The sequence below is a fragment of the Phoenix dactylifera genome, chromosome 14 (assembly GCF_009389715.1).
Source record: "Phoenix dactylifera cultivar Barhee BC4 chromosome 14, palm_55x_up_171113_PBpolish2nd_filt_p, whole genome shotgun sequence".
NCBI classification, from domain to species: Eukaryota; Viridiplantae; Streptophyta; class Magnoliopsida; order Arecales; family Arecaceae; genus Phoenix; species Phoenix dactylifera.
Genome location: NC_052405.1, coordinates 5,607,558 through 5,630,213, shown reverse-complemented (window position 1 = coordinate 5,630,213; position 22,656 = coordinate 5,607,558). Strand labels below are relative to the sequence as shown.

At 38.1% G+C, this 22,656-nt stretch overlaps 1 protein-coding gene and 1 pseudogene across 3 annotated transcripts; one reads left to right on the top strand and one right to left on the bottom strand.

Moving 5' to 3' along the window:
* The first annotated feature begins 5,033 nt into the window (after positions 1–5,033).
* LOC103708080 lies at positions 5,034–7,947 on the top strand (annotated as a pseudogene).
* Positions 7,948–8,335: 388 nt separating this feature from the next.
* Positions 8,336–20,826, bottom strand: LOC103708081 (DNA excision repair protein CSB). 3 transcript variants are annotated; one of them, XR_005514745.1, is made up of 10 exons: positions 20,707–20,826; positions 19,773–19,926; positions 17,439–18,005; positions 16,853–17,252; positions 12,919–14,399; positions 11,189–11,659; positions 10,105–11,098; positions 9,903–9,994; positions 9,705–9,795; positions 8,336–8,674 (listed from the first exon to the last, which is right to left on the bottom strand). XR_005514745.1 is itself a non-coding variant. In XM_008792849.4 (7 exons), the coding sequence occupies exons 2-7, from the start codon at positions 19,863–19,865 to the stop codon at positions 10,427–10,429; spliced, it is 3,684 nt and encodes a 1,227-aa protein (XP_008791071.2). In that variant the 5' UTR covers positions 19,866–19,884; positions 20,707–20,826; the 3' UTR covers positions 10,083–10,426. The 3 variants fall into 3 exon arrangements, 1 of the variants encoding a protein (XP_008791071.2); XR_005514744.1 differs by having other exon boundaries at positions 19,773–19,884; XM_008792849.4 differs by lacking the exons at positions 8,336–8,674; positions 9,705–9,795; positions 9,903–9,994 and having other exon boundaries at positions 10,083–11,098; positions 19,773–19,884.
* Positions 20,827–22,656: the final 1,830 nt, after the last annotated feature.

The window sequence follows — 22,656 nt, the reverse complement described above, 5'->3', positions numbered from 1 at the left end:
CACCAAATTCCATCGGAGCCCACCTTTCCATGCCACGCGAAAACGAGAAACGGATCCCGCATCTGGGAAACGACCCTGGAATCTGAAGCAGAAGCCAGTGGTGGAGGGCGAGAGGGAAACGAGATTTAAGTCGTTGATAAATTCCAAGGGGAAACGGGGTGTGGATGGGCGGCAGGACTGCCAGCGAGGAGCGGGATCACGTGATCGGCATGTGGGGGCTGCGTGGCAGAGATTCCTGACGTGCCTCTGGAAGGACGACAAGCATCCATACGTAAAAATTCCGGACCGGTTCAAACAAAATAAGAATTTTAAAGCCAAAAAAATCTGTTTAGATGGCTAAACTGAAAATTTTATTGAATTTATGGATTAGACTACTATAGCCCCCAAAATTATAGGGTTACATATTATATTAAATTTATATTGATAAATATCTAGAAATAGCTTTGAAATAGGTCGGCCTGAATCTTAAAGGAAAAAAAAATTACTGAGTTTTTTTTTTTCCTTGTGCAATTCGAACCGGTCTATTTTAAGGCAATTTATGGGTACTTTAAGCTTAGCCCAGCATATAATTCTATGGTTTTACTAGTTGCATTAGCACAATACATAAATCCAATAAAACTTTTAGTCTAATCCAAACATGCTCTAAAATATTCTAAGTTAGAATCTTGAATTAGGTGATGTTTATACCTTTTATGAGAAACTTTTTTAGAATTTTATGGCAAGGAAAAAAAAAAAATTTCTTCCTATGCGGTTCAAACCGATCTACTCTAAGACTATTTTAGGGTATTTATAAATATAGATTTAGCCGAGCCTGTAATTATATGATTTTGTTGGATATATTAGCATAATCCGTAAATTCAATAAAATTTTCAATCCAATTATCCAAACAGATCTAGAATGTTTCAAGTTTGAATCTAGAATTAGACGATGTTTATACCTCTCATGGAATTTCTTTTCGAATTTTATGGCAGAGATTGAAAACAAATTTATCCATGGCCCATCTCAGCTTTATTTCTTCTTTTTAGCCGAAGCATTATATTTTAGTTGGATTGCAAGTACATGGTATTTCTTTGTTTTTATGGGTCCTTTCCTTCTGTGGGGAGAGAAATATTTTTAGTAGTTCGCGAATGCTAATGGTGGTTATTTTTAGAAGTATCCTAAGTCATGACTTCACAATTTAATCAACAAGTGTAACATCTTACAGAGAAATGCCTTGTGTAAAACCTAAGTGTCTCGATGCCTGGGTTCAAGTCATATCTTTTGTGGCATCAATGATTCGATCGCACTCTACATGGATCTCAAAACACTTTAAATTTTTCATTCAATCATCTACACATATCTCAAAGTGACTATTAAGAGATCCAATGATAAATTTATATGAAGAAAGGTAAACTCCCCTTGGTCTGAAAAATACAGGCACTTGCTAATGACCTTCCTCCCTGCTGCATCTGCTTCCAATCACAGCTACCCCTTGATAGGTCTCAGCCAGAGAGAGAGAGAGAGAGAGAGAGAGACTTCGAATGGGATAAGGGAATACTTTGGATGAGAGCAACTCATTACACTCAGAATAAACAGGAGAAAACAACACTTGCTCAACCCTTCCTTGCTCCCCTTCTTTTATTATCCCTGCATTACCCCTTAATAACTGACTGATGAAACGTCTTAGCGTCAAAACCGTGTGCATGGCTACAACGTCATTTCCGCTAATAAAGGCTCTATTTCAAGTGAGAGCAACCCATTACACTCAGAATAAACAGGAGAAAACAACACCTGCTCAACCCTCTTTTGCTTCCCTTCTTTTATTATCCCTACATTACCCCTTAATAACTGACTGACGAAAAGCTAGGCTATCACATCGGCGAACTGCTTCCCGCTACCAACGTCTTAGCATCAAAACCGTGTGCATGGCTCCAACGTCATTTCCGCTAATAAAGGTTCTACTTCAAGTGAGAGCAACCTATTACACTCAGAATAAACAGGCGAAAACAACACCTGCTCAACCCTCCGTCGCTCCTCTTCTTTTATCATCCCTACGTTACCCTTGATAACTGACTGACGAAAAGATGGGCTATCACATCGGCAAACTGCTCCTCGCTACCTACGTCTCAACGTTGAAGCCATGTGCATGGCCCTAACGTGGTTTTGCCTTCCGCTCTCATGCTCCGAACGTCCTTCCGTTTCCTCCGTCTACGCATCGTGGCCATCAGCGAAGCCCTGTCTTCCTTTCTCTCTCGGCTTCATTGTGGCAACCTTCATTTCCTCCTGTAAACCTGTGGCTGAGTTCCACGTGGCGACCGAGCAACGGGGGTTTCGCCTCCGAGCTCGTTGAGGCCCGGCGAGAGGCTTATCACCCCTACCCAAATCAACGGCCCCTGGCAGCATTGCACATCAGCAAGAGGTGGTACATCTAACAATACGTATGCTTATTATTTGATGACATCACATTTCGGCGACAGAAATTTCCAAGCGGACCCCACTCCACCCGATCCGCTCCGACCCGATCCGGTAGCTTCCAAGCGCGGCATCGGGCCAAAGAGACCCCGCTCGCCCCTGGTCTTCTCTGGCCCGACCTTCGGGAGAGAGGAAGCGATCATGGCGGCGAAGGGAGCGGGAAAGGAGCGGGCGCCAGGGATGCCGTACGGATACGTGAGGGAGAGCCCTACGAGGCCGGGATGATCCCCGAACGCCGTCCCCAAGGGGATCCCCCTGCAGCCGGACCTCTCTCCACCGTCACCCGTCAAGTATGTTCATCTGATTGGAAAGTTGAACCTTTCTTGAATTTTTTTTCTTTTCTCTTTGAGATGACAGAAAAAGAGGAAATGACGATTTGGAATTGCTGCTCTTGGCTGATCACTGGAAGAAAAATTGGGTTTCTAATCAGTTGATGGATTGATTGATTAGGTTAAGACGGGATGGGATGATGTGATTTAATTTCAGGGTGTTAATTAATTGGGGATATGGTGTTAGTTGCGGGTTTGAATGTTCTTACCTATAGGAAATAGATAATTTGTGAGTTCTACTAACTCCATGATGATATTACCATAATATCATGATAAATATATGTGGTATTGTCTGAAAAACGTGCGATCGTCATCTACTTGATTAATTTGAATGGTTAATACAGATACTGTAGTTTGTTTTCGAATGCTTAAGAGAAATTGCTTTATCTTATTATTGCATCATAATTTTTTAGATTTTGGCTGTTGCAACCAACCAGTGTTTTCTCCAGTAAGTGGTTAAAAGAGTTTTGCTTGGTTTGTCATATTTTCTATACTTGGTACGTGTCTATCTATCAGTATTAGCCAATGGATAAGAAAAATAATGAGCATAGCCTTAACTAACAAGATGCATTTTTTATGGATTCTTTCCTTCTACCAGACCACAAAAATATAAAATTGCAAATCAACTGAGCCTTTGGTAAAGAGGTAATCTGTCTACAATGCACCTCAATTTGAAAATTTTTATAACAAAAATCTTCCACCTAGCCCTGAAACCACTCTGGCATCTGCTTCTCGATACTTCAAATCGATGTATTAAATGTTTTTCCTTACAGCAAAGACCAACCTTAAAGTGATAGCATTTAAGGTTTTGTCAATTCTTGTATCATGTACTTTTTATATTGCATTAGTACTTTCATAAATTTATCTTATGTTAGTCCATGTGTCATGGACTAGTAACCTTTGTTAACCAATCTGGTGCATGCGCTTGCAACTAGCTTGCATTAGGTAAAGATTCCTCTGTGATCCATATTCTGTCCTACTTGTAGCTTCTTTTTATGTGTATAGACATGTTTTGCTCAAGGAGACATAGATCTTAAGTACGGGCTATTGCTTGGTGCAATGGTGAAAAAGCTTAGACTGGCAAGCACAATGGTACAAGTTTCGAGTCTTGGGGCAGCTACTTTATGTAAAAAAAAAAAAAGCTAAAGGTTAGCTTTGTTCCCAGTTTGTCCCTCCTAGAACTCCGGATTGATGGGACCATGGCTGAATCATGGCCCATGTAGACATGGTTTATAAGTAATCTATGAATATAGTATTGCATAATTCAGCACTAAAGGATCTTGCCAGAATTTTTGGCAATAGGACATTTACTCTAAAGCAGAGCAACTTAGACAAATGTATTTGGGAATAACAGGATATTAACCTCTTTCCCCCTTCTCCAGAAACGTAACGATTGCTTTAACCATTTTTATCTAGGTCGTTTTGTTGAGCTCTTTTATGTGCAACTAGTTGGGCCTTGCATTGAGATAATGTTAGAAGCAGCAATGATGAAGTTGTGGAACATTTGGAAGTAATGTTGGTGTCTGCATATGCTTCGCAATGTTTTTTCTTTAGCAACTGGTGGGGGGGGGGGGGGGGGTGGGTGCGCTTTGGAGCTCATGCATGAACTTAGTACTTGCATCGTTGGGAGCGTCTTGTTTTTCTCTCTACACCATTGGCAATGAGAAACTCGTCAATCAAGAACATCACATATTTATATCTATGGAGATTATGATTTTAGATCAATTCCTTTGATGCATCATTGATGTTATTATCCTATCTTCTTGTTTTTGGTCTATGATTTGATGGCTTCTTATGTCTTAATTGTTGTGATCTCATGTCATATTTGAACTTGTGGTATCCAAGTCTTATTTGATACCATTATGTCACCGAACGAATATCTAGTATTGCATGCTATACTGCAGTGGATAAATCTATTTTGACTTTTAGGTGCCATTTAGCAACACTTTTATTTTTCTTGTTTTTAGAAATAAAAAAATGAAAAACTTGTTTCTATTTTATTGCCATTTTATTGAAAACATAAGCATGTTTTGTGTAGTCATTTATCTTTAAAAACATAACCATAATGATGGTTCCTGAGGTGGTGATAGTAGCGGCGAATATAGTGGAGATCATAATGGTGGCTATAACGGTGAAAACAATGGTAGCAATGATGATGGGGGCACCATGATGTGGTGGTGACGGTGATGGTGGTGGAATAGAGGCAGCGGTGACAATGACATTGTGACGGTGGTGGTAGGAGTGGCAGCTGCGATGCCGACAACGAGGGTGGAGATGATGGTCATAGCAACGGTGGCAATGATGGTGAAAATGATAGTGTTGGCGATGGTGGCGATGGTGGCGATGGTGGTGGTAGAAGTGATAGCTACCGGTAGTGATGATGGTGGTGGTCGAAATGATGGTGGTGGCACTGGTGGTGATGGTATCCGTTGTGGTGGTAAAAGACATGAGTTTCTTGCTTTTGATGATAGTAAAAGTAAAAATATTCTTATTTTCATTTTTTAGAAATAATAAAAATGATTTTTTAAAATAGAAAATAAAAAAATACTATTATACATGTTTTTGTCTTGGTTTTTGTGATTTTACCTTTAAAATTAAAAAATAAATAAAAGAAATACCAAAGAGGTCCTCAGTTAGTGCTTTGTAAAAGAATATTAGTCCTTAAATGAAGCCTTGTCTCCTCTCTTTCACTAGTACGATGTGTAATGGCAGGTCATGCTTGCTCAAAGATGTAGACAGTAACATTGGTTGGAGAATTGGCAGTAAAAGACAGAAAAAAGAAAAAACTCAAACTTTGATGCATCTCAATTTGATCAACTATGCCAACCCATTTTAATGGAATAAGGCTTGCAGATTGAGGTTATGATTAGTCAAGGAGAAATAATACCTACAAGCATAACAGGCAGGGGATTAATGTTACTGTAGGGGCTTTTTTTCTTTTTTGATTTTTTCTAATGATGAGTTGGATCCATTTTCAAGGGATCTCTTATTGGCGATCATGATGATAATAATATTAGTGATGCCATGCTCCCATTTTAGACAGCTAATAGGTGTTGATAGATAGTATTAAGGTTCTCAGCATTTCTTTTTTTCTTTTTTCCTCTCTTTTTGGGTATTTCTCTAATGCCATTTGGCATGTTAATTTAATCTTTTACATACTACATAATAATGTACAAGTTTATAGATGTAGTAGTTAAATTTCAATGTATCGGTATCCATAACACCATTTTATGTCCATGTCCATATTGCAAGATTTTGGTAAATATTTGGATTTTGCTAAAAAAGGAGTATTCACATTTATTAAGCATTAATCAATTGTATAGGAGAATTTGGATTTATTAGGTCTCAAAAAACATATACAAATTCTTAGGGTGGCAGGTGGCACTGCCAGTGATCTGATAGAAAACAAACCATTATGGTGCCGTATTTGTTCTTACTTAAAAGTTGGGCTGGTTTAATCTGCAAAGCGTTGGCTGCTCTCTGTTTCTTTTCTTTCTTTTTTTCTTTCTTTTTTATCCCACAACTGTGCATCTGTTAATAAGTGCTTCTCATGGATACTGAAAACTTGTTGTTTAAGGACACTTAAGTCAGATTTTTTTTCCTTTTATTTTCATTTACTTTCTTTTCACCCCTGACTCTGTACTCAAGTTTTAGTCTTTTGATTCTGGGTTGTGACTGGAATTTCTAGTGATGTTCTAATAACATACTAGGATAGGTGTTATGTGATCAACAAGTAGGTTATATTAGATCAGAAAACAGAGCAAAAATGCATTTCATTTACTAATGGCATCTCCTTGATTCTAATACACCAGCATTGTAGTTATACTGAATGAAACTTAGTTTAATGACATTCTTATACCTTGATGTGCAGATCAAAACCAAGTCTGGCAGCTTTTGTGGGTTGCATGTAGCCATTTATGCTGGGAGTCTGCTTCCTTTGCCCCTCCATGGACTGCCTTTGCCAAAAATATCATTACTGCCCCAGCTGTGGACAAAAAGGTCAAACAATTTCTCCCATTTTTACCATTATTTCCTCCTGTTCACTCCCGCCAACAATTTTATTACCGTATTGCAACTTACAACGTTGAAATGTCACAGGTTCCTGAGTTCGAGAAATCAGATCCTTGTCTTGTTGTGGATCCAACCAGCTGGTAAGAGCAGAGTTTTGCTGTGCCTGTATAGTCTAAATTCATGATGCTTCGCTTTCTTGCTTGAAGTTCAAATTTTCCCTGTACAGGGCTGTAAATAATCTATTAGATAAAAACAGAGAGGCCATATATTTCAAGTGAAAACGTTATACCTGCGTTACCGTGGTTCTGATGACATCTTGAGATAGTTTATGGAACGATTTAGTAGATTGATCCAAGAGTTCTTATAATACTGCTGTTTGATTTGTCATGCATTGCTGTCAGTTTGACTATGGGGGAATTGTGAGCTAGTTCTCCATGCAGAGGTGTCAGGGATGGCAGAAATTTGTTTTAAACTGATTATGCGGGAGGCAAGGATGCCATATTAGGAATGTTAGGAATTATCTGCTCTATCGACTGAGTCGAGATGCTTAATATCGAGGAGCATATCTTGGGTGGACAAACAGTTGTTAGACAAACATGGTTATGTCTGAAGTTTTATGCGTTCCCTCCTAAAATATGTATTTATATGTTGCAGATTTACCTTTTGGCTCACTGCCGTCGCACCTTCCCATTTGCAGAAGTTGCAGAAGATGCAGATCTCTCCTGTGAAACATTTCTGTCTTCATCTGTTTGCCGACCCTGTCAAACAGTTCAAGAATTTCTGTACATTCACTCTTGATTGTTCATGCACAAAATCAAAGCATCAGAATCACATGTATTGACAGTTAAAGTAAACAACTGGAGACCGGCAGTCGTTGTCACCCAAAGATTGTGCAGGCTCAATAGTTCCCCTTTTGTCTCTCAGCTGATCTTCTCTGGCAGATTCAAGCAGGTTGTAGCAAGGGGTGGTTTATTTTTATGCTAAATTCAGGCCACTGATATCAGAAATTAGAAAAGGACGCTTGTTTCGGAGGAACAGGTAAATGGAACTGATTCTCCGTACTGCATATAAGCTTGGATTGATCAGCATAACATTGAAAGATCATGCTAGGTTTTGTAAACTCCATTTATTCTCATCAATTCTCTTTTACATCAAACAGCTCCAACGCATGATCTATGGTTATCTCGCCTTATCCTTAAATTGTTGCAAAATCAGCCAGGCCGAAAAAGGGCAAGAGATCATAAGTTTCACCAAAGGTTATGGCATCTCATAGTTTGTGTTCACCCACTTCATATGACAGATACCTTTGCATTGCTTTCTGCAAGGTGATGTCAATTTCAGGATGCTTAAAACCTTCTTGAACCCAAGCTGTGGTGCAAGTAGACTTGAAGTCCATGTCTCCTCCATACTTCTGCTCAGTTTACAAGATGAACAAACAATTTAAGTGCAAATCACGAGCAGCGTAAACAAGCTTCCACCTGATCCTAGAGAAATTGATGTCAGAAATTGTGAGGGTATGGATTCTAGAGAACATATGAGTTCTGTTCTTAATATTCCTTGAACTTCTTGAAGTAAATGTTTAACAGCAAGTGTGGATCAATGAGATAATAGTTAAAAATAAGAGGATACAAATCATCTGATATTGCTTTGTAGAAACTTGTGAGTTGATCGATCAACTTTTCTTCTGGAACCTCTCCCTCTCTCCCTCCCTGTCATCTCTCTCTCTTTCTCCCCCTCCCTTTTTTGGGGAGGGAAATGATGCATGAGAACTTCGGAGCTTTGATAGAACCTACTCCTGATATGTTCCTCCTTGATATGGAGATGTTACCTCTTCAGCATTGTGCAATGTCTGACCACGCCAAACACAAGTATGACTACGAAGTCTGTGAAGGTATGAAGGCGATTAACTTGGTATAATCGCCTAAAACTTAAAGATGCATTTATGATGTACCTGCTATATGTCAAAAATGTGGTCTGATGCAATATCTAGTTGCTCCTAGAAGAAGGTAATTGCAGTTAATTAATGTATGCTTACCGAGACAATTCATGAAGCCTGTGACTTTTGGTTATCTATATCAGAGCTGATGAAGGTTATGCAGTCGTTTTCCATGAAAGAGGATATGACAATTTATGAATATCAAACATTAGAGAGAGCATTGAAGAAGACAGAATGCATGCATGTTTCTGGCTGTTTAAAAGAAGTCCTTTTACAATTTTTAAAGAACGTATTTCTTAAAAACATTAAGTGTTTGGTAATATCACATGAGAAGTGCTTCTATGGGAAGCACAAGTTAAGTGCTTTCAAGAGAAGCTCGAACAACCAACTTCTAGCTTCTTTTGTAAAATTGCTCCATATCTTTCATACATAGTAAGCTCATCTACAAAAGGTTGTTATACAAATGAGATTACCAAATGTTAAATATATCAAAAGGCATTTTTTAAATGTAAACAAATCTGCTTTTTGAAAAATACTTTTTAAAAAACAGTCTCAATTTACTAATTTTTCTTCGTCAGGACCTTTTCCTGATTTTGAAAATTTTCTAGATTTTCTGATATCTTATCCTTACGGGTGGCAATTGTAGCCAACCCACGGGATACCTGACCTGACCCAAATGGTGTGGGTTATATGTGGGAGATATATGCAACTATAGTCCATGTTATTGTTTTTAGACATCTAATTGATGGTAGCGGTGGCCTAGAAAACAACACTAAGCATGTATATGTGCAACATACTTGGTTATCAAATGCTTGGATCACTATAGCATGCAAAATTGACTACAAGAATGATATAAGACGATCTAATTGTTGGACATAACAGCTTGCTACTCATGAATTCCTTTATAATACGGTTGTGGATCAGAACTGGGCGAAATGTCCAATATCATAATCAGCAATTAAAGATTAAAGCTTTACCTAGGAGCCTCCACGAACCATGGACATGTTGGCGTTCATCTAATTTGCGAAGTGCTTGGAGATCAGGCTGGGATTGTATCTCTGATATTATCTGTGGAACATGTGGTTAGAGAAAAACAGAACGAGTTTTAATAATATGGATAGAAAATCAAAATAAGTGTTGGAGAATATTCGCTTCCTGGCTAGACTGATTCAGACCTGCTACCGGTAGGAAAAGAGAGAAGATCCAACCTATGCTGTCTGTTTGTACTGTTCTCTGATGTACATTTTACCTGCCTCTTTATAAATTTCTGGTAAAAAATAAAAAAAAATGCCTTTATCATATTGGCAAGTCCAGGCTAAACATTCAGCAATATATCAACCAAGAGCTATAATCAATACATAATCTCAGCAAATGAACCTTTTTCCAATGGATTGAAAATCTATAATATGTACAGCATGACACCTGAATAGTGTCATTATCTTTTTAACATCTGTCCCCTCTCCAAAATGGTAAAAGGTAAAGTGAAGAATATACTTGATTTAACCTGTGAATTTAGTAAAACAAAACTTCATCCCAACGGCTCTATGCAGGTACCATAGAAGCTGTGGAAGTTGAAGAAAAAAACGAAGGATCACATTTCTGGGCTGTTTTACCAACTCAAACAACAATTTCCTACTATTTAATGCAGCTTTATAGCAGCATGCGTCTACCAGGGAACAGTAAATCTATGATGCTTCATCTACCGATATTCTGGCTTTAAAACCCATCTAGATCCACCAGCATCTTTCTGTAGCGTAGCTATCTCCTTGAGAAGATTCTTGAACAGAGGTAAATCTTTTGACTGTATTCTGTCCTTGAAGTGCTGTGTTATGCTAGCAGAATCAGTTTGCCCACCCCTCTGTTGTATGAAGGTGCATAGTTGGCGGATCAAGATCTCAGGTTGGACCACCATATACCTATGGGAAGGCTTTGATGCCAGAGTGTCTTCGGGAATTCTCGCTCTCTGATTCAAACTAGATGCCAAATCTAGATCTTGCTCGAGTGCATCATCAACTGCTCTTTCTTGAGTTCCATGGATTCTAGCCAAGAGTTCAGCTGAAGACAGTGCCTTACCGGTGGAAGCTCCAGCTGCTAAACCAGGAGGCCTACTTGCAGACCCTTGTGATGGTTTTGAAGGACCAAGTAATTGAGTATTCACACTAGACCCAAACTTCCTACAGACAGATGATGGTGCCCCAGCAGCACCTGATCTTCCTGTCCATGTTGGAACAGAAAAACTGTCACGGCTTCTGAGCCTTCTTGATTCACGCAACGCTTCAGCTGCCCTTCGTGCAACTCGGGAAGCTTGCTCCTCCAGCCTCAACTTATCATCGTCATTGGCATTCATAATAGCATCATGATTCATTGCACTCTATAAACAGAGAGGAACCCAACTTGAATAATGAAATTGTCATCTAAGGAAATAAGTGCAAAGAAGGAATATAAATAGATTAGTACTTACATGAATCCCATGAGCATCAAAAAGACTCTTCAATATATTTGTTTCTTCATCTATTTCACCATTCCTCTGACCAGCAATATCTTTTCCTTTGCTGTTGGAGCTAGATGCTCCAAGCCCTGGAGAGTTTGTTTCTCTAGCTGGCACAACAGGACAAGTAGAAGCTGCAGAGGAGGACCCTTGTTTATGTTGGTAGCCATTGCCAATCCCAACATTTACCTCTTCAAACAACTGGCTGAATATGTCTGAAGTCTCAGTAGAACCACCCTCTCTACCATCTTGCAACATGAAGAGATCCTTCATGTCTTTGGCTTTAAAGAATCTTCTTTGCTGAGGGTTCTTCAATATCTTATTGGTCAGGAAATGTTTGTAAATCTGCCTATGGTACACCTTCTCCTCTATAGTTCCGCGTGTGATCAACCTGTAAACTGTTACTTCCCGTTTCTGCCCGATCCGCCAAGCACGTTCTCTTGCCTGTACTACACAAATTTTACTCAGGTTTCGGATGGAAACAGAGCTGGATGCGTCTGGGTAAACAAGTTTGTAATTAACAAAAACATCAGTAAATAAAGACACGAATTTCGGTCAGGGTTTACATGTATGCACAGCTGGATGCATTTCTGGATGTGGAAACAACTACAGTTGCAATACCAACAGATAAACAGGTAATTTAAGTATTAATGTAAACATCCTACCTACAGAGACAAAACCATGCTTTCATATAAAATCTAAAACCATGCTTGGATAAATTTGTTAAATAGACTGGAAACAAGTGATAACTTTCATGAAATATAAACCAATCCTAACCACCCATGATAACCTAAACCTAATATCCAAAATTTTCAGATAAGACTTAACATGCACAAAAAGACTGAAGTGCGGCAATATTGACAACATAAATATGCATATAACTACCTTCCAACAATGAACTAAACATTTTGTTGAAGATCACACATTTACCCAAGATATCTCTCTACAGCAACTTGCGTACCAACTTCCATGTTCTTGTGTCAGCGAGAGAGGGAGATTTTCTGTTTTTCTAAGATGAAGAGATACAGAAGCCGTTGAACATTGCCCGTTACAGTAGCTATTGAGAAAATGTTTCATACATTCCTTGTATTACATGCATTAACGTGAAACAAAAACATAAACAAGAAATATTTTATTTATTCTCTCTCTCTCTCTCTCTCTCTCTCTCTCTCTGTGTGTGTGTGATGGTGGTTGGGGGATGTGGGGGTGGAGGGGAAGAGCAACATGATGAACAGCAATCATACTATAACATATCAAGTTAGACTACACAATAAATGCTATCAATTTGGATGGTCCATCATTGATTTTGAGTCATTAACTTCCACCAAGGATTTAATGTTTATTGTGCGGTCCACCTCATATATCAATGAAACAAATAGATACAGCACCTAGAAAATAACTTGAAGACCCAAATCCTAATGCTATAACTAAAACAATCAAAAAGTAAATCTGCAACAAGCGAAGCATCAAAATTTATTTATTCATAATTGGTATGCTAGCATGGTGCCACTGATGTGTCTAATCTAGCTAATGCACATAGCTGAAACTTGTACAGAAACTTGTGTTGGCATCTACAAAAGAAGTTTCTAGAAAGACCATAAATTAGCAAGATTCTCTGCTTGTCCTCAGATCTGAGATGAGTCTGAGTTGAATGGTAGGGATAAATAATTTCAATGATACATAACCTGCAAGATGAATTTTACCTGCATATCTGTGGAAGGATTCCAGTCAGGATCATATATGATAACCCTGTCAGCACCAGTCAAGTTTGTCCCTAAACCACCAACTTTAGTAGTCAGGATAAAAATAAAGACATCAGATGAGTTGTTAAATTCGTCCATAAGTGCCATCCTCTGCTTTACAGGAGTAAGTCCATCCATTCTCCGATAGCTATACCCACTTGCAGCCAAGAAGTTTTCAAAAATGTCTAGCATTTGTTGAGTCTGTGTGAAGAGTAGAACATGATGTCCTTGCTCCTTCCAGACCCTAAGAACTTGAGCAACCACTTTCATTTTTCCGCTCCGCTCTGGATTCCCATAGTCCGGATGCTGAGCAGAGTGTTCTCTTTCTAAAAGATCAGGATGATTGCAAATCTTACGCATGATATCTATTCCATAAAGTGAGTTTCTATTGCCCTCAAAAATTTGCTCCACTTCAGAACTAGCAAGGAATGCCCTATAAACAGATCGCTGGTCTGAAGTTAGGCTGCAGAAAAGGACATGCTCAGTTTTCTTGGGAAGTTGGGCGTTCACATCAGCTTTCATACGCCTGAGAAGGTATGGCATTATCAAGTCACGCAAGACAACTGCACATCTGTAAGCTGTGGACACTTGCAATGGTGTAGCATTAGCATACCCACCAACTGTAATAGGAACAGCGAATTCTGTCTCAAATACAGGTAAAACACCTAGCTTTCCAGGGAAGACAAAATCGAAAAGGGACCAAAGTTCTGAAAGCTTGTTCTGAATTGGTGCACCAGTCATGATTATACGGTGCACTGTCTGTAACTGTTTACAAACTAAAGTTATTTCAGCATTAGGATTTCTTATACGGTGACCCTCATCCAATATGGCATATCCCCACTCTATATCGAGCAACTTCTCCCCTAGAAGGCGTAGTTGCTCATATGTGGTAAGGAGTAAAGCAGATTCTGATTGCACAACACGATCAATCAAATCATTCCACCTCTTTACTGACTTAGCAGGGCGAGGTCTTTCATTATCAGTATCCATGGAATCTTCACTATCATAATCGCTTTCACTTGACTTTGCCACCATCTGTTTATTTAAACCATGTGCAGAATCATGCAGTATCTCAACTTTGAAGTTAGGGTACCATTTTCGAGCTTCCCGCTGCCACTGTCGCAGAAGTGTGACTGGACAAACAACAATGCTGGGTTTATACATTTTACTGAAATGTAGAGCACCAAGAAATGATATCACCTGCACAGTCTTGCCCAGACCCATTTCATCTCCTATAATGCCACCAGCTCTTTGGCAGTGCAGCTCCCACAGCCATTGTATCCCCACTTTTTGATAATCAAAAAGGTTCTTATGAATGGAAGCAGGAATTTTCAATCCTCCTTCAAGGATTACAGAAGACTGCTCCCCATCATCTGCATTCTCCTCTTCTTGAGTTTCTTCCCCATAATCTGTGGCAATTAAGTCTCCCCCTGAATCTTCATCTGGAAAACAGTTGAAAAAGCATCAGCACAAATAACAGCATAAAATATCCTCCAAACTCCAGAGAATCTGGGCATCCTTATCATGCGAATAAATCCATGGAAATATTAAAGCTATATACAGGCAAGTTTCAGCAACCTACAATAACTTGGTGCAAGGATCTCCAAAGACAAGTGCAGTGAATGTAGGTTTAAGGCCCTATTTGGGGAAGCTATTGGCAGTAAAGCTTTTGAAAATAGAGCTTTTGGAAGTAGAGCTTTCTGAAACAGAGCTTTTATAAAAAGTTGTTTGTTGTTTGGTAACTATATTTCTAAAATGCTATGGCACTTTAACATGTGTTTGGTAAACAAATTAAGAAAGTACTTTTAGTATGACAAAATGACCATAAAGGATATTGTATGGTATTATACAATAGAGCATAATAAAATATAATATATATTAATACATAAATATATGATATAGTATAATATTACTATAATGTAATATAATATTATATTTATAGTATAATATAATAATAAAGGTATAAAATATTATAATTATTAATGTAAATTAATTTTTCATGACATAACATAATATTAAATTATTTAAGATAACATATTAATGTATTATGATATAATGTAATATAATAGTATATTTATAGTATAATATAATAATAAAAGTATAAATATTATAATTATTAATGTAAATTAATTTTTCATCCTCCTGATTTTTAGGATTATAAAGGGACATTTTGTGTAATTATTGTATTTTATCACGGATATTTTGGTCAAAAAAACAACTTTCCGATCGAGCCTAAAAGTGATTTTCCGCAAAGCTCCAAAATGGAGCTTCTTCCAAAAGGTTGTTTTTAGCTTTCTGAAAAAGCTAAAACAGCTTTCTAAAATTTTTACCAAACACATTTATTTCATCTAAACATGCTTTTGGAGAGCCAAAAGTACTTTTTGGCCCTCCAAAAGCTCTCCCAAACGGGGCCTAAATGCTCAACAGACTTCTAGTAGAACAAACAAAGTTTTCAATGTTAGTTCATTGATAAAAGATTTCTACAATATACGCTGATTCTACCATAATTTGAAACCAGAACAGTCACGAGAAGCAATAGATTTGCAAAGGCCAAACTGGCATAATTACCACTTAAACACTCATACAAGCCATGGATGTCATATCCTAAGACTTAATGTTCAGTTATGTATATCTAGACTGATTTTCAAATGTCAATGCATAAGGTTTCCTTTAAAAAATTAGCCTCTCCGCATCTTGCCGCTGGGCTCATAAATAGTTCAACTAGTTCAATTTAAACAAACTGGTATATCCCTTTCAAGCTTCACCCATTTCCCCAGCAGGGCAAGAATCCAGGAAAGGGCACATGAGGATTAGGAATAATTAAAAGGTGCTTTCAAAAATGCAAGCCGGTACTAATAACAACACGATAGTCTACTAGAGAAGAAGATCTCAACTTGAACCCCTGGAGTTGAATCCAGTTGATGTCCCAAAGTAAAATCGACATAATAAGGGAAAGTTGAAATTTTGCCCCCACAAAAGACAAACCAACACAGCTATAGTCTTCCATAAGACATTCAAACAAAACAGTAAGGGTTTTATGAAGGTTAACTTGAGCTTTGGCCATAATTTAAAAAGAAATAAAGTGCAATAAGTTAAATATGTCACCTTTTTTTAAATTAAAAAAGTATAAAATCAAAAATGAGTGGGGCAACCTATCTGAATTCTTTCAAACCATCAACCTATGTTAGACTAAACAAGACCACCATCCACAACATTTTACATGAGAATTCTGGCACTATCATTAAAAAGGACAGAAATGACAGGCACTCCTGCCTTAATTTACTTCAACCAATGTCTAGTCAGAAGCATTGGTCGTTCTCTTGTACAGGCCACAGCTTAGGACCTGCTTGCAAACTGACCACTATAAATATGTACCAAGCTCAGGGGAATGAAATTCTGTTTTAAAAAAATAGAAAAGTCAATGAAGACTTTAAGATGCATAAGCAACACATAGTAAAATGATAATCAAAAATTGAAGAAGCTACTAACAGAGAACTTCTAGGAGCTGATAAATGTGGATGTGGACAATGGCAACAGTATCTATTCATCATAGGTTCAATCAAACTCCTGTTTTTCACTCTTTATTGCGAAAGAACTTTAGAAATCAGTTAATGGTCATAAATGCAATTCATAAAGGGTGAACAATAGAGAGGAAATATTAAACAGCAATATAAACATCTATATACAACAAGCAGTAGCCCATAATATCTCAAACAGCATCAGAGCAATGAGACTGAGTGATCATGTCAAGATATAGTCTACAAGCAGTTCATGCTAATGGCAGCTCATTTGGTCCAAGATTTCTACCAACAGCATAGTATGGAAAAAGAGAACTTATAACAATAAGAAACACAGAATTAAGAGTTCCCTGGAAGGGAAAAGTTGGAGACTGTACCACTTCCATCGGGCAGTTTCTCCTTTGAATCTACATTTCTCCATTTCTTGCTAGGTAAAGGTCTCTTGGACCTTCTCAGCTTTCGTTTTTTCTTCTCTAACTCCTTTCCTTTTGGAGAGACCGGACGTTTCAAGGGTGCTTTAAGTCTTTGAAAAGGATGGGTTGGTGCATCAAGTCCAGGTAAAGCCTCAGCATCAAGCAATTTGGTTGTTGGGCGGCTCCGTGCTATATCTGATATTGATTGAGCAACTCTAGCTATGCTAGCTGAAGCATGATCTTCAGCCGCGCTTTCCTCAGGCACGTGCCTATTTGATGGTGCAGGTTGTTGAACACGACGCTCAAAGCCTTTAATCCTATGAAATGGAGTTAATATTCCTTTACGGATCAATTCATCCCTTTCCTATGAAGTGGACAGCCAAAATATCAGCATTAACAAGATGATAGGTTTCATGGAAAATGACTAGTAAACAATAACAGTGTTAGTTTACAATTTGAAGAGCTATATGTTGGAACTTCGTCCAAGGTAGGAGAAAACCTAAAAGTTCCGGATCATTGTGTGATAATGCTAAAGGGAAAAGATACTCACAGTTTCAACAAATCCAGTTGAGGCTGTGTCCAGCGCTGCATCAAAATCAGCATCTTCATCATAAGCAACAGTTTTCAAATGACTTTTTGAATCCCTATTAGACTGTTCAACTGCTTTTGATTTCCTCTTGCGCTTTGGATTCTCTTCAACCAGCTCGGCAAGTAGCTTCTCATGTCCAATGTCCTCGGAAGCGGCATTCTCATCAAGCTTAGAGATTTCTTCGTGAAGTTGAGCCTTTGTTTTCTTGAGGCTTCTTAAACGGTCAGTTGCTAGTGCCTGCTGCAGAGTTAATCCATTGCATGTAACTTGACCAGAACCATCAGCATTTCCCTTAGCATTATCCTCTTTAATATCTGTGTTACCTGTATGGTCATTCTCATTGTCTGCAACATCTTTAACCGCTTCAATGCTAGAAGCTACGACATCAATCTCAATTTCTACTGCCCGTAATCTATTATAAAGTTTAACTCGGCCGGTAGATGATGTACCAGTTTCAGGCTCTCCATCGAGCCCATGCTCCTCAGAGCAGACCTCAGATTCACTACCACACTTAGCATCACTTTTTGCCTGTAGAAAAGCATATTTCTCATTAGAAATTTGGTGCATATCTATTTTCAATATATTTGCCACATCATTTTTCAGTTCACAGTGACAAACTCACCAATGATGAAAGAGAAGAAATTATAAAGTCTATATAGCTGGCTTGCTAACAACTCTGATAGACTTAGCTAAAGCTCGATACTCTCTGATGAACCTAGCCAGTGTCCCAGCATCTAGCTGCTTTGTCCTCTTTTATAAGATGACAGAAAGAGCAGTTAACATTTCCTACCTATTTTCGATCAACTAACATTTTAATGGAGCCCACATGTCATATGTAATATAGTGTCCTTGTGAGAAGCATGAAATTAGATACCATAAACTGATTTAAGAGTCTATCATACTCAGATCGAGCTCCAAAAGCCAGTTGACAACCTGCACATTTGCACTATTAAAACTTTCCTTCTTTTAAAATTCACCTTAGAAAGTCTTTGAGCTGATGAAATTACCTCTTTACTTTAAGAAACTCTATGTTCGGATGTCTAACTCTTCTCTCTCTCTTCCCTCTTTCTCTCTCTCTCAAAAAAAATAAAAGAAGTTAGCATATAGTTGTCATATTGAACCTTTGAAAATAGAATTTGAATTAATAAGCCAGATTCTCTTTGTAGCTAGGAAATTGTATTAGAGTAAAGCATATAAACAAAATGGAGAAGACTCGATCAACTCACTGCCAGGAAGATAGATGGCCAAAAGGAAAAAAAGAAAACAGAACAACCAAACAGGCTAACGAAGAAAACAACAAGATAATGGCATGAAATGTAGAAAGAGGATAAAAATTATAAATAGATTCCAAAATGACGAGATTCCTATCCAAGTAAAACATGGCAAAAGATAGGGAATATCCAAAGTGGATAAAATCCTAAATCCTATCACTACCCAGGGCAATAAAACCAAAGGTCTAAGCTAAAATGATTCTTAAAACAAACCATAGATTTGCTAATAATTTGTCAGCTAATAAGGACTAGAATAGAGTGTGGATGTGTATGCATATGCATAATCTGAAGAAAGGGATTTAGAATGGTTTGGTAAATATGCATGAGTGATGATTTAAGTTCTTCTATCTCAGGATGTTTTGAATAGTCATAAGCACAATCATGGTTACTACTACTTGATTGTACAATATGCATTCTCCAAAATTGGTTTTCTGATTACCTAGTTTCAAGAAAAAATAAATAATATTTTTTTATAACTTCTATGCAAGGTTCACCAATACACGTGTGTACCATCTCATACCAAATATATGAAACTGATACTCAATACAGGAGCATATCAAGCATGGTATGCCGCATTGGTCCGAACTGGATGGTACATGACGTACCGTACCATGTCGGTTCGATACCGGTACCCAGTATAGGTGGCGTACCGACACTCAGTACGCCAAAAAAATTTCGTACTATACTATACCAACACTATACTAATGTGACACTGGTATGGGGTCCGGTACCAAGACGGCGAATCTTGATATCAACTGTCGAAAAACCAAACCGACCCATACCAACACAGTACCAAAAAAAAAAAAGAAACTGATGCTGTGAACCTTGCTCCTATGACATTTGATCATCATGCAAATTGTGAAGATACAATAAAATTTAAAAGGATTCAGCAACATATGATATAATGTTAGTTTCATGTCAAATTAGACATGGGAATTCAATGTTCCATAATCCTCTGATAATAATACAAAAAATGATTATATGTTATGTTCGAAGCAGATATGAGAGGAAGAAAAGAGATTACCTCTGACAATATTTTACGTTCAATATCTTCTGGCTTCGCAGATGCGATGCCCAAACTACTCAACAAAAGTTTGTCCTCATCCTCTTCCTCCATATTGTCACATGAAAATCGGCTATATTACATTTAAAGCACAATGCCACCAGAAAAGAGCAACCTATTAGTACAACAGAAGTTAAATCCACTCACTCTCGAAAATCAGTGCAAATCTGACAAGCAGCATAGCATTATTCGATGAAAAAAGGTTAAAAATTTTAACAAGAACATAAAGTGAACGGGCACACTGCTCACACCCTACCAACACAGACAATACACTAATAGATATGAACAGCTTGATGATTTGCACGATGGAAAGCAAATAAACAAGTCCATTGTTAACCACAAAAAAAAATCCCCATATTAACACATCTATTCCTGCATCGCTCTCAAAGCATCCCTATGACACCACCGAGCAAATTTAGAAGGTCAAGAAAATAAGAAAAACTTACGGCTTTCCTACAAAAGAAATCCAGAATTCCACAAATAAGGGCTGCAATTAAGGAATCCGCTGAGGTTCTGAATGACTCATCTCCACAACCTCAATTAAGGATGTTTCCAATAATCAGCCATAGTTCCAATTTCAATCGCCAAAGCATCTAATAGGGAACCATGCTAACTCCCAGTATTCTATCGGATTTACAACCCAATGTTTCACAGGATAGTCCAAATATTCGGAAATCGGAAACAGAAAAATTCAGAGAATTAAACATAACCAAATCTCAGACGGCATCAAATCTGAAAGCACGGAGATAGAATCACGTCATAGAATAAAAGAAGAATTCAGAAAGACATTTCGAATAAATAGACGAATATGTATATCGTTTTCTTTGCGGATTTTGATGGCGGGAATCGATGGGAAAACAATCCGTAAGAGAGGTATAGAAGAAGTGTCACTCACTGAGATCAAAATATAGTCGGTTTCTCTCGGGAGAAGAGATCGATTCCAAGACCCTAGATTTTGACGAAGAGCAAGGAGAGCTCCTCGTCGGACGCCGCCCCACTTCTCTCTCTCTCGTTCTCCCGGTTTGGTCTTAAAAGGGCGAGGAGCTTCCGGACCGGCTTGAATATTGGATGATGAACCGGTAGGTCGACCGGCTTGTGTGTAGCGCACGGTGGACCGGGTTTAGGAGGACTTTCTCGTGACCAAGAATGACTATAATAATTAATAGTTATTTATTCAAATTTGCTTGATTATTAAAATTATTTTAAAATAAAATTATTATTAGTTGGCGATAGAATTACAATATATTTTTGGACCTCATCCAAAATAGCTGACCAAAAGATATTATTTGAGTTTCTTGATTCTGTATAAATATCCAAAATCTATCCAACGAATAATTAATGTGGGATTAGCTAGCCTTCTTCTTCTTTCTCCTTTATGGTTAGCGTCGAGAAGAACGAGGAGGATGGCCGCAAGAATGCGGGGCAAGTAACACCAGTGGAGGTTCACTATGAGATTGGAATAAAATAGACAGAAAATAGGGAAGAAGAAGACTCCGATAGCCCAGGGCACACATGCCGCCTTCATCGCAAGGGCCGCTATCACAGGCGACAAGTTCTAACTTGGTCTTAGCTATCTCTCAGACGTGTGTGGGTGAGACAAAAGGTCAAAAACCTTGCTGCAGCATCACATGAAACACTCGACCATCAATCTTTTTTTAATAAACTACACATCCAATGGTAACCATGGATCATGTAGTGCCTTGGTTTGATAGAGCAACATTCAAAGAACATGGTCTAAAACCATCATGAAATATTGTGTTCCAATATCCCTCAAATTACATGTTAGATGGCTGAAAATTTTCTAAACTACGATTGGTCGATCACCCCCTAATAGGGTATCTTATATAAAAAAATGAAGCCTTAATATCAACTTTATGAAAAGTTGCCTTTAGAGTTTAGACCACCTTGGTCCCATTAATGACTAATGCATAGAAAATCATATAAATGGAGGATTTTTGAAGTACGTTCATCATCGTTAGATATCTACTCATACTCTCAGGTTGCCGTGGAAGACATACCTTCATCTTCCTCCCAACCAAAGAAAGAAATCAAAGGCAAAAAAAAAGAAAAAAGAAGGCATGATCATGAAACCATATAGCATAAGAAAAATGAAGAAGAAACGGAAGCCAAAAAGAAAGGGCAATCATGTTGTGGTAGGCATTGAGTGGGAAAGCATGCAGAGAAGTCTTCTTTATCTTGAGACAAAAATCAATCCCAATTTATTTTCCAAACAAGAAATCAAGAAACTAAAGAAATTAAGATATCAAGTATTAAAGATAAACGAGAAAACCTAAAGCTAGATCTTTCTCTCCACTAGGTCTGAGCATACCTTGCGAAATTAAGAAAGTTCTATAGCCAAAAAAAGGGGAGAGTGCTTCTTCTCCTCTTTTCATCTTCCTCAAATCTCTCCTCCTAATCAAGGAAGAGGATGACGCTCAAAGAAGAGTCTCTTCCCTTTCTATTCACCACAGCCAAAAAAGGAAGGGTTTACTTCTCTTCCATAGAGATCATCCCCAAAATCTAACCCACAAGTAGAAGAGTTGTTCGTCGCAAAAAAGATGGTTTCCCCTTCTGGAGTTTCTCGAGAAGTTTTTTAGTTAATATATTTCAATCTTAGCTCATGATGTTGGATACCCATCATCAAGGACAGATTTTCGATCATCGAGATGGACAATAATTTGAGAAGTAAAAGTGATCCAAGATCACCACCACCTAAGATTACCAGAATGCACCCAAACACAGTGATTCCATCATCTCTATCAAGATTACCCTTGATCCTAGGGTCGCCACCCCATATCTGATGCCTCCTTAACATTTCTTGCATGCATGCTAACATCCAACTTCA